The following is a 12737-nucleotide window of genomic DNA, read 5'->3' on the forward strand; positions in this document are numbered from 1 at the left end:
GGATGGAATCTGTGTGTTGCTCTCCARGTAACTGCACACATCCCAGGCACACCTGTGGCTGCATGGGGCATTTCCCCTGCATTCAGGGAGATGCAGGACTAGGGAAAGGGTCAATATGTCCAATTTTAAAGGGTTACAGGACATTCATCATTTTCCTCCTACAATTGAAGTGGTTTATCCCGATTATCTTTTTTAAAAAAATAAAAATTTAGCAGTGGCTGACACTGTTCATCATTTTTTCCATTAAGGGAATATAAGTGGAGCAGCTAGGCATTATCAAACACGAGCTGGTTGACATTCCTAACAGGACTAAGAACCTTTCCTTTCTAACAGTTTTAAAAGCACTCCCTTAAATGCGATCATGCCACATTCCCTCATTAGAGAGACTTTTACCTGATTAAATGCTCATCACCCATGAAAGCATTGCCCAATCAGCTCTTTACCTAAAATAATTGTGAGCACATGAACCCCAGTAAAGCCGAAAGGGGAAAACTTTTCTTCAAGGCACATCTGGCTGAAGCATCTCATTAGGGCTGTTACCTCCTGTCTTGTTAGAGTGTTGTATGTGGGAACTATCAGAGGGTGATGTGAGAGAAGGCTGTGGAGATGTTGTCTTAAAGAAAACGTTGCTGAATTCCAGAGACTCCTGACTGGCAGACACGGGAGGTGTAAACCTGCTCCTTATTTTCCCATCAGGGTGAAGGAGTCTCCATGCAGGTGCTGGTGGAGGGGCTCCTCATACGTCCCGTATTTGGAAAACCCAGGATGGGTTCTGCACATCCTCTGTAGGGTCAGTGCAGGAGGTTTTGCAGCCATTGTAATAATAGAAACGAGAATAAAATGGCAGGAATCCCCTCTGGATGTCTAATTCCCACATATTTCCAGTGAGGAGATCGTGAGTTGTGCCATTGCTGCCACAAACTTCCTCTGGTTCCCACCTATTAATTAGATCTTCAAATGTATAATTCTGGGGACATGAATAATTTTGAAGATGATAAGGAAGTTAATGCAGTGCTCCTGCATTGCTTAAGACCTTTTCAAATAKACCAAAAAGCATCTCCTACTGTAAGTGACAGGGTGACATTTTATCTTTTAGGTGTGTTCAATTGATTGTAAAAACCCATTGCTGGTTTTAAAAGAAAGAAAGCTAGTGGAAACCACTGTTAAAAAGCAAATCTTTATCTTTGGGATTGTTTTGAGAATTCATGGRTTTCTTTGTTTTTATTTCTAAACATTAGAAAATATGAATGTAGTTCCAGTATTGTGTGATAGAAAAATGAATAGTGTTGCTATGGCCATTTATACTGGAAACTGTTGTGCTGAAAAAAATTATTGTTTTGACCTATTTGTTTCTTMGTATTTTTACTGTTATTTATATATTGATATATATATAATCAGTTATATACTGTTTGTAGAAGAAGATGTATTTTTTTGAAAACTTTTTTTGTCTTCTCCAGTTGTTCTTTGAGTCACTTTGAGCTGGAAATATTGCAGTTTGATTAGTGCCCATTTCCCCCGAGAATATTCTCCCATCATCTTCTGTTCCCACCAGCCATTTCTRAGCACTCTAACCCAGTGGACAGCTGCACGAGTTTTTCCCACACCATTAATCTCAGACCCCAACAGAAGTTTTCAGCAGTAAAACAGTAATTTAGAACAGTAAGTTGCAGTGAGTAAAGTGAAACACAGTGTTAAAAACGTGGAATCTGGCTGCATAGAGTAAACTTACACTAATACTTCTTTTAAATGCTTTTGATTAGCAGCTGCTGTAAATTCAGCTAGTTATGCTCTTCCATTTTATTGTGGATCTGCAAGAGAAGGGATGGAGGGAATGCAGAAGCAGCCAGGTGTGTGCAGGAGAGGCATTCTCGAGATTCCTGCTAGCAAACCTGCTGCCGGATGAATGCACTCGGTAGGAGCCATTCTGTTCTGCAGATGAAGTCCATTATTTTAAAAGAATCCACTGCCAAGAATTCCAAAGAAGCATTTCCCTAGGTTCTATAAAAGCAATGTTTCTTTCTTCTTCTTGAGTTTTGTTTACTGAATTTTGTAAAGTGCCGTTTCCACGAGGCTTCAGGCGCACGTTCATGAGGCATCATGCAGATGTGAGGCACCTCAGCAACATCACAGCTCTTTATCTGATGAGAATGAAACAATTCCAGKCTCTAGAAACAGCCTCAGTGCTTCAGCTCTCAGGGCATCCTCAGCCCTTGATCATAACTTGAGCCAAGGAATATTGATTTTCCATCTTCAGTAGTTTTGTGCATGCCTGGGTATTTCAGAACTGGGATGATGAGCGTGGAGTGGCTCATATGAAGCCTCCTTTTAGGAATTAGTGCTGGCAGGTGATGGCTGACTCAGGTTGGTGTTTTGGTAGAGTGTGTAACACAAGTTGGTGATCTCTGCTCCAGRTCTGAYSAMTCCCTTTAGAACACACCCCRGCCRGTCCAGTGTGCAGTAAGGATTTCTGCTTTTGCAGGGTTTAAATTATGTGAGTGCTSTTCTTGGGCTGTATCATCAAAGGAGGGGCGAGGAAATGTCTGTTCCTTACRGGCAGGCCCTGCTCTTGGCTTACTTAGAGAAGCCAAAAATGTCTGTGTTCATGCATTATTTAGGAATCAGTAAATTCACTAGTTTGAGTAAAAGGCATCAAGGGCAGATCTCAAAGGTATTAATCCTTTATGGTACCCAGCTCTTCCCCTGCTTGGTGTGGACACTTTTCTTTGTGTGGCCCTGTAGAGAGGTKTGTAGAGGAGATCTCCATCTGCTTTGTCTTAACTGGGGAACTTTTACAGACCCAATTTGTGTCTTTGAAGGCTTTTCATGTAGAATCTACAGTRTTTCTCCTGTTCCCTGCTACCATCAGTGATGTGTGCTGTCCCCTTTATCATCCCACAGGGTGGRCACTGTGGAGATGGGTTGCAAGTCCGCAACCTCACGTGTGTCGTGCACGATGCATCAGCCTCTGCCACGTCCAGACCAGTGGAAAATGCATTATGTGGTGATCTGCCATCGAAGGAAAGCGTGCTGCAGTTACCCTGCTCTGTGTCTTGCCCAGGTAAAGGCTTTGGGAGKTCACAGGGAATTTTCTGCCTGTGGTGGCTGTCTGAGGTGGACATGCTCCCGTAGCTCTGAGTACTGTCAGCCCTTGTAGTACAAATCTGTGCTTCRGCAGATCAGGTAAATGCTCAGTCTGCTCTTTCTACATCACCTGAGAAAGTCTTCCTTTGTTTTTTTGAGAAAATGAGATACCCCATGAAGCAGAAAATCCAAATATTGTGTACTGCYGAGTGATATCCTAGGGATGTTTCGCTGTTGTATGCTTAGGTTGTCCTTATCCTTCAAGGCTAATACTTTCTGAAAACCTGTGATTTCTTCTTCCAACATGCAGGTGACTGCCACCTGACAGAGTGGTCAGAGTGGAGCTCCTGTGAGCTCACGTGCATCAATGGCAGGAGTTTTGAGACGACGGGGCGCCAGTCTCGGTCCAGAGCCTTCATCGTCCGCTCTCCAGAGAACCAGAACAGCTGCTCCGGACAGGAGATGGAAACACGGCCCTGCCCAGGTAGCTTGGCCACAGTGCTGCTTCCTGCCTGCCAGGATTTGTTCTGGGKTTGGTGCCAGGTGAGGAGTAACTGGTGTTGGTATTGCAGGAGGGAAGTGCTACGATTACCTGTGGCAAACCAGCCCTTGGCGAGACAACGTGCGCACGGTGTGGTGTCAGCGCTCCGACGGAGTCAATGTCACAGGTGGGTCCCCAAGTGTCACCCACACTTGGGAATGAAYCTCCACACAGGTTTTTYTGCTTCTGTGTCTGYTGCTSAGAGGGAGCTGGGCATCCTTCCTCYCTCATCCAGAAATTTTTCAAATTTGGGTTTGTGTGTAGGAAAGACAGGGGAGCTCCCCAGCGTCACTGTTGGCTYGACATCACACACGTGTTACACAGGAATATTTGGGCTAATTGCCCTCGCTGTCAGGCTGGCCATGGGARGAATTGAGGGCTGCCTGGGCTGGCTTGCTCAGCCATCAATTCAACCWTCCTGGGGCTGTGGAGAGCAGCAGAGAACATCACACCTGTGCTAGAGACCCCATCTTCTGTACCTCCTCTGCTTTTCAAAACACAGGAGTCTCAAATCACTCAAATCTCACTGTGAGATTCCTGCTGTTGCTGTGACCTACAATTTCTGCCTGTGCAGGATGAAAAGGGAAATTCATGGCCAGAACTTTGAAGCTCCATGAGAGATTGGCAAAGGCAGTAGRGCTGCATATCCATGGGATCCCTTTCAATATGCAGAGGGTGAATTAGGAGAGAGTAGAAACGAAAATGCAGATGTTCATGTCTGGTTCTATTTATAATGATTAGTTAGGATAATAACAAAAGTCTTATGTGCAAAGGTTGCCAAGTATTTAAGAACTCATTAACGTGTTTTTATTCCTGTAGAAGCACAGGCTTCCCCAAGTGAGAATGGGCAAGGGYGTTATGTGGATTATGTCTTTTTATGTAGATAAGACATTAATGAGGACACAGAAGATCTGCATCTAATTCCCGATTCTGTCCCCTTCCTATGTGGCCAGTGGCAAATTGCTTAAATCTGTATATCTCTGTTCCCCATTAACAAGATGGGTATGATAATAATTCCCTGCCTTGTTAAGGCAAATTAATTAATGCGATGCCTACAGATATTATGCTAATGTGCTTAATAGACTAGTATTTAACTATATAAAATAAGCAGGCAAGCACTTCTTACACTGTGGTGATCCAAGGCAAAAACATTTTGAAACATGCCCTTGAGGCACACAATTTTTTTTTTTTGCAGGAGGGTGTCCTGTTCGCACGAAACCGGCCGAAATCCGGCGCTGCAGCCCGGTGTGCAGGAAACCCTTCTCCTACTGCACACAGGTAACTGCTCGCTGCAGAACGGGGCTTGCAAATTAGCACTGCGAGAGCTAATCAATTAGATTGGATCTTAGATTGCATTCCGGGACTCTGAAAATAGTTCAGTGTGTCCRTGGTACCACCTCGAGGAAATTGTGGGAATTTCATCCTGAAGGGAAACCGTGAACCTGCACAGAGAGTGATGGATGTGGTGTCAAAAGTCTGGGTTTGTTCTGTGGAGGGTTTGGGACCTCTTGGTTTAATTTTCATTGAATGCCGCTGTATGGTCCTGTAGAAAAGGGACTGTTTCAAATTTCTGTGAAAGAGGAGATAAAAGAGCATCAATCACCTGTTTGGATCAAGAGTATCAGACCCTCAGACAGTTATTCTAGATATAATTAGCAAAGGAAAACAATTCCAAAAAGCTGCTTTAAAATAGAAATCTAGAAAATGGAGTCTGTTTTTAGCAAACCACAGACTTCTAAAAAACCTCTTGAGGAAACTGCTTAGTCCAGGGTAGTGGATATTTGGTCATAAGAAAGCTTAATTTCAGATAGCTTTGTGAAATACTAGAATGGAAACAGTGAGGAGGGTTTGGGTCTGAAGGGGGATTGTTTCTGGTTCATCTGTTCTATTGCCCAGCGTTCTATTGGGTCAGTGGGAAAATTGTTACTGACAAGAGGAGTTTGCCAGAGATTCCTGTTACTAAGATTTTGGGGTGAAAATGTTTATATGATGGACTTCTCTGTAATTACTGACTCTTTTTCAACCAATTTCCAAAATAATTTGGCCTTTTTGAACTGAATGGGCTTTGCAGGCATTCCTTCCTATCTGTTTGGGTTTGTAGTGGTGGGTTGCATGTGAGGTTGTGCCTGGCAGTTTGTTCACACTTCCCCCACAGCGTGCCCTGTTCTGAGAGGAGAACAAACATCAGTGTTTGGTTTCATGCTGAATTCCCTTTCATCTCCCAGAGAGGAGTCTGTGGCTGTGAGCGGGGATACACGGAAGTGATGAGATCAAATGGTGTCCTGGATTACTGCGTGAAGGTGCCAGGTTTGGAAGATAAGAAGGCTGATGTTAAGACCATTGCCGGAAAAAATAAACCTGTCAACTCCAAAATGCAYGACATTTTCAAAGGATGGTCTATTCAACCTTTTAATCCAGGTGAAAAACTTAAATATGAATGGAATAGATTGTCTCTGCAACGTTTCTGTAGAAGAAGGGTACAAGCTTTGTAGATCATAACATCAGAGATTGTGTCTGGGAGCTGCAGAGCGACCTCCCAGTTCCCAGCTCGTGTTCTGTCTTTCATGCCTTTGTGCCTGTACAGAGGATTCACAATCTCTTATGTTGAGAGATAGCAAAGGCAGAATGAAGCAATAATATTTTGCARAAGTGTATTCATATGTGATTTTGGGGGGATGTTTAGAGCTATTATCTGATGGTGTTTCTAAAAGTAATATGTTTGGGCTAGGGAAGATACTGATCACTAGTGCCTCAGAAATTTCAGAGCAGAAAGTGCTTAAGATTTCATTAAAGAAAACATTGGCTGTTTCTTGCCGTTTTTCAAAAATATGTGAAAAGAACAGGGTGAAAAATGTAGAGTTTAGTCTTAAGGGTTGAAGCTACAACATTAAAAGCATCCCACAAAGRCAGACAAGTTGCTGTACCCAAGCAGCTCATCCCAGGTGGATCTTTGATATCCACAGCATAAAATCTTTCCCAGTAGGAACCATCCACTGGATGTGCCCAGACTGGTCCATTGYTGTAATTGCTGATTCCCATTTTGACTGCTGTTTTGAAGATGAATTAATTCAAAACAAATTTCTGACATGCAAATAGGACTTTAAAAACGGGAAGCAAAATGTGTCAGGCACATCAGGTTTTACTGAAACACATCTGTTCTTCTCATATTATAAAATACTGGCAGTGCAGTTCTTTCCCCTCTTCTGGTACCTGACATTGCATTTGTTTGCAGTTAGTTTCTAATGATCACGAGACCTTAGAAAAGTAGCAAAAGGTTCTGTTGGGGGATTCWGGGAGCCATAATTCTGTCTGATATATGTGATCACAGTTTGAATGTTACATTTACATATTTGATTTGCAGACAGTGGTTAACCTTTGCGTTGACAGTCTCTGGGCTCATGGAGCTCAGTCCAAAGCCTTTTAAAGTTGGCTGCTTTTCGATCAAACCCTGCATCCAGTTCACCCATGCCATTCACCAGCAGTTTGAGTCACAGGTTTGGGGTTAATTGCCTTTTTGTCAACATCTCTGGCCCTCTGTAGGCTGTCTTACTTGGGAGCCATCTCTTCAGCTGGTACCATTATGGGGTTAGAAAAAGGGAGGGAAGCGTAGGTGGATGCTGCAGTCCTCTCTTTTTGAATCAGCATTTGAGTCTGCAGCTCTAAAAGCTTCTGAGGGCTTTGCCTCAGTGCAGCATCTGTGAGCCAGCTCTCACCCAGGGTCTGCAGCAGRAATAGTGACTAAGGAGCTTTTACAGAACATGGTGTTGCTTAGTTTTAGGGCAGAAATGTTAYAGAAACAGTATATGGGAAAGGAATAAAGGTGCTTGCTCCATGTGTGCCAAGTGTATCACCAACCCTTGGCATCCTGCAGTTAACTCTTCAGTCTGTACGTTCTCTCCAGACCCCAGCTCAAGGCTGGTGCTCTTCAAATCACTCCCCTTTGTCTAACTTCACGGCAAAATGTGTAATTACTCCCCTCAGAGAGGCTCTCAGGGTCACTAGTCAGGGGTTTGCAGTAGTTACTGCTGGCTGAGCCAGGRAACCACTGTTACTGCCAGCTCTGCTCTTGATAGCTCTGCTCTCTCTGTGGTGAGAGATCCCTGTATGGATGGCCCTTAACAGCCTGCAGCACCAGTCCTTGACACTGTGTTGGTCAATGGAAGTACGTGTGCCTTCYCCAGCTCATCTGTGATTTCCCTTCCTGTTTACAGTTCAGAACAGAAATTTTATTGCAATTTAATGAGGCTGATGTTTTTGTTCTTCTGAACGCTCTACAGGAGCGCACACAAGTGATTTCAAATCAGGCTGTTTTTCCTCTCTTAACCACACTCTGAGAGGCCAGAGTTCAGGTACAAAAATTTTTCTTCAACTTGAGAGGCAATTTAAATAGCACTGTTTAAATTGTGAGATGACACGGTCCAGTGCCTTTCTGCTGGGGATGGAGAGCAGAGCTGCCTTCATCGCAGACACGCTGTGACGCCTTTATGTGGCTGTGACAGTCCCTTTGCAGGACTGCTAAATGCTTCTTGGCCATCTCCAGTTGAGAGGGCAATAAATTTCATAYCTAGACTTGAGTAAAATGACCCAACAAACCAACCCAGACCTGATGAACAGAGCTGCTCTCTCCTGGGAGATAGTCTGCAAGTGTTGGGAGGAGCAGGGAAAATCTGTGAGAGGTACTCAGCCTTTTCCACAAAACCTGGAAGAAAAATGAGAAAGAATGGGATCTGATTAAATGTGTTTCCCTTAGAAAAAATTTGTCATTCAAACATAAAATGAAAACCAGGCTCGGTGATTGTCCCTCTCACTTGACTGAATTTGAAATGGCCTCTGTCAAACAGTGCCTGTGGGCACGGCACAGGTTCCTGTTCGTGCCTCCAGGATTTGCAGCTCTGCTGATGAGAATCAGCTCAGACTGCTGCTGCATGGAAAAGCACCAGCCCTGCTCCCTACAAGGAAAGCTGTCCAGGCAGAGCAGAGCGAGGAGCAGAAATATTGATCTTCCAAAAACCGCTGCTATTATTAATGCAAAGCTTGTAATTAAGGACCTGTCTGAGGAAAGCRTTCTGAGACAAGGGAATGTTTGAACAGGCTCAAGCCCAAATGTGCATGGAGGGGTTCCTGCAGGGGGTCACTGCAGCCCAAACAGTCCAGCCACAGCCTCACCTTGTCTTAAATCCGAGTCTCCTGCTCCTGTGGCCCAACCAGAAAGCTCTTGCTCAGCTTTATCCCTCTTACCATTACAAAGYGCATTGTTGTTTTTATTCTAAATGGASTTTATTCCCATTTGCTGCCCAARTGTTTCCCAGTTCTAAGCAGCTTGTCCACTCGTGYTYGCTGGTGTTGACCCCAGCTGACCCCCAGGTATTTATGGAGAACAATCCCATCCCTTCTCAGCCTCAGCTAAACACATCAGGTGTTGCCTGTGTCTGTCTGGGTCAGCTCAGCATTGAACTGCCTCTGCCAGAGCAGCCACTGGGCTCTGGAGGGGATGTACCCCAGTTATCCCATGTCCTTATCCCATGTCCTTGTCCTTTTCCATTAAAATTTTGTCTTTGAAATTATTGATTTTTTCAGAAATCTTCTTTGCTATCAAAAATAAGGGGTTTATTCATTATTCTCAGCCAGTCCTTGCTGTGTTCCCCATCAATGATGCTGCTAATTTCTCTTTAATTGACCTCTTTATTTTAGAACAAAGTTTTTTATTCTCTTCTCTTCTACCTCTGTCCTTTTTCCTCATTTTCCAACAGATGGTAAATTGAAGATATGGGTATATGGAGTATCAGCTGGAGGGTTCTTCATCATCATTTTCCTGATTTTTACATCATACCTGATGTGGTGAGTATGGCAGTTCTTAAATAAAAGCTAGTTTGCTTTTATTTAAGCAAACCMAAATATATCACAACACTGCATTGCAGGGATTTAATGCTTTAATGCATTTAAAGCCTTAGTGTTAAGACTTCAGGAAAGAATGGAGATTGGATTACCTGAGTGCCTTCATTGGGCCCCTACCTCAGTGTAATTAAAACTCTTCAAATTGTAAATGCTAACAGCTATTATTGTGAAGAAGTTTGGTGGCCATGCAGGGAAAGAATTATTTTTGGTTATCAATAGGCCCTTRTATTTATTCAGACTTCTGCTGGGATTAGAAAGAGGTTTTATTGTATTCTTCAAAAAAGATAAAGTAAAACTGAAGAAAGGCAAGGAAAGTGATTGGAACAAGGAGCTGGCTTCTGCTCAAGGAAGGACTAAATAGAATAGGGACATTCAGTTGAAAAATGATGTTTGATGTGGGAATACAAGAGAGATCTATGAAATCATGAATGGGGGAGAAAAGGGTGCTAGGGAATTTTTATTCCCCRCAATAAAAGAAGTAGGAGGCATCTGATGAAATGATCGTTTAAAATAAACAAAAGATATTATTTTTCACACAGTGCATTATTACCTTGTGAGCTTGCTGCTGCCAGRGACTGTGCATGCCAGGAAGATAAATGGATTCAGGGATGGCATAAGAGTTCGTGGGAGATTGGGTCTCTTGGTGTTAATTGTGRTTTTTTGGCTGCTCGCTACAGCTCAGAAAATCCCTAAATAGCTTTTTGCAGTGAATACATCAGGTGGAAACATGTCCTKTGTCTAAAGCTGCTCTCACCAGCCATAGTTAAAGACAGGGTGTCTGGTGTTCACCTTTAGTCCAGGGGGTGTCAGGTTTCCTGGGGTCAGGGGTGTGTGCCCCGCTCTGGTTCAGTTGAGCCCGGCTTGGCAGAGCTCACGTGTTTGGGAAAGCTCTGCCACTGATGCCTTTGGGGGGACAGGTGGGTGATATCCAGGTGTCCTGCAATTCCCAGGGATTGGCCTGAGTTCACAAACATTCCTGGTGCAAGCTGGCCCAAGCCCTGTCAGGATCAAGGCAGACAACCAGAGAGTCACAGCTGTGACCCAACAGCATCACTGTCCTCGGTCATCCAACATCAGTTTATTCCTTCTCAGTCTTTCTCTCAGTCTCTCTCTTGGGTTAAAAGCTCAAATTACAGCTTAGGAGCTGCAGCTCCCTTATTTTCCAAGCCGTGTAGCTCCATTTCTCTGTGGCTTCACAGCAGAGGATACAGAGGATTTTTTAAGTAACAYTACACACTTCTCCATCACTCGGGGGCTGCTGAGGAAATGCATTCCTCAGTAATAATTATTGTTCCTCAATAGCATGCCAAAGAAAAACGAGAATATCCCACTCCCAGACAGCTCATGTTCCAGTTTTTCTGCGAGGTGTTCCTTGTTTTGTCAGCTGTGAGAAGAGAGGGAGATGAATGCYTTTATTTCTGCTGCAGATGTGGAGCACAGCTGGCTGCAGTCYCTGGCAGGCTGTGTGTCCATGCCACACACATGAGAGCCCACCAGAGCATTCAGTAGCCATTGTGGGAAGTTGCATTTTTTTAAAGGAAGTTTGGGTTTTGATGGTGTTCCTGAGATAATTACAGTTTGTAATTTTGTCTTCTGGAATGCTTTYCTTGCAGCAAAAAAACGAAGCAGCATCAAAGCCCTCCACCACAGCAGAAGCCTCTGACCTTGGCCTACGATGGAGACATTGATATGTAACATAAACAAGAAATCCAAATGTAGACATCGACTGCCTTAACCRCTTTCTTTTTTGGAACTCTCCGACTTCTCAGTTTTTTGAGGAATCTCCTGATGTATAATATCCTGGGCAGAACAGAAAGATTGCAAGCTGAAAATTTTGCCACCTCTTTGTTAACGAAAAAATGGAGTCCACAACATGGATCTTSTGAAACTTTCCTGAAGAGACCAGAAACTGCATCTCTTCCTGTTGAACAATGGGAATTAAAAATTAAAAAAAAAAAAAAGAGGGAATCTACAGACATCAAAAGGAATTAGTTAAAAAAAAAGGCATGACAATCCCAAGGAAAATGTGACATTTACTGTAAATGACAAGTTTGACACAGCATCATTATGCACTATATTAGTGCAGGGTTCTTTATTCTTCACATACTTCAACAATGAGTTTTCTAGTGTTTACATTTCGTTCAAAGACTTTAAAACCAGATCATGTATTTTGAGAAATGCRAGGAAGAATGAGTTGAAGTGTCTGAAGTTACCAGGTTTTTTAAAGTTTYTTCCTTCTTATCCTGTTTTCTAGTCTGGAATATGATTTTGCTTCATTTCCACCTACAGGACAGAATAAGGATTGTTATGAAAAAGCATAGGTGGTTTCTTAACCAAGAATATTTTTTAAAGAGTTGAGTAGATAGGCGTTTTGATGAATGGCTAGAGGATTTGATTGTTTAAAAAGGATTTTAAATTAAATTAAACCATGTAGATACATTATGGCCAGTTTAAATTGTTATTCAGTTTAATTAAAACAAACTCTGCTTTTGTATTTAAATTTTCTTATCTGAAATATTTATAAATTCCKTTTTTTGAATTTAATTACCTGACCTCATTTAATATACATCAAACACAAATGCAGTTTGTAGAAGGTCTTGCTTTTTTAAATGTTTCAGAACCACTGAGAAGTTACATRTCGTAAAATTCTGGGAACATTTGAAGAGGGTAAGTGTTTATAATAGTGTGTGTTGCAAGTAAGAAAGTGCCATCTTGTGGTATTGACTTGTATTTATAAGCAAATAAAATGCTAAAGAGAGTGAGAAAATTGCTTCTGGTRTGTTGAATTAAATGTGTGTAAACAACTCGTGTTATTAGTCATTTGCTGGGCCTGAGATTGCGCTTGGATTTCAAACTTCTCTGGCATTATTTTGTGCTGCAGTGATTAGTGAGGGAAAGACTGCAGACAAGTGCAAGTCGAGAGAATAATTGCAGGTCTGGGGAAYGCTTGGGTCTTGTTTTTAATTCGATGCTGCTGCTTATTGCAATAATCAGAAGAGAAAAAGAATTGTACCAGCCCAGCACCTGTGTGGTCCTTCCCCATCCAGAGGTGCCATGATCAGCACAGCCAATGGGTGTGACAGGGTGAAGGCACTCCTTACCTTGTCAGGTTGCTGTTCACAGCTTTGTGRAGTGGTTTGAATGTCACAGTTCCAGTGCAAAAATGATGGAATTGGAGATAGGTTTCCTTCCCTAGGTCAGGATCCCACCCACTCAGCAC

The 12737-nt window shown here is 42.9% G+C and overlaps 1 protein-coding gene across 1 annotated transcript in view; it reads left to right on the top strand.

Moving 5' to 3' along the window:
- The window catches only part of THSD7B (thrombospondin type 1 domain containing 7B), a 238689-nt gene extending 226415 nt beyond the window's left edge, over positions 1 to 12274 (top strand). The window contains exons 22-28 of the mRNA XM_057366569.1: positions 2899 to 3058; positions 3392 to 3565; positions 3654 to 3749; positions 4818 to 4900; positions 5848 to 6040; positions 9373 to 9460; positions 11131 to 12274. Coding sequence (XP_057222552.1) covers positions 2899 to 3058; positions 3392 to 3565; positions 3654 to 3749; positions 4818 to 4900; positions 5848 to 6040; positions 9373 to 9460; positions 11131 to 11212 — 876 coding nt within the window. The 3' untranslated portion in view covers positions 11213 to 12274. The remainder of the gene's footprint in view (positions 1 to 2898; positions 3059 to 3391; positions 3566 to 3653; positions 3750 to 4817; positions 4901 to 5847; positions 6041 to 9372; positions 9461 to 11130) is intronic.
- Positions 12275 to 12737: the final 463 nt, after the last annotated feature.

The sequence above is a fragment of the Malurus melanocephalus genome, unplaced genomic scaffold (assembly GCF_030028575.1).
Source record: "Malurus melanocephalus ecotype Western Australia unplaced genomic scaffold, MMel_1.1 scaffold_67, whole genome shotgun sequence".
In the NCBI taxonomy this organism is placed as follows: Eukaryota; Metazoa; Chordata; class Aves; order Passeriformes; family Maluridae; genus Malurus; species Malurus melanocephalus.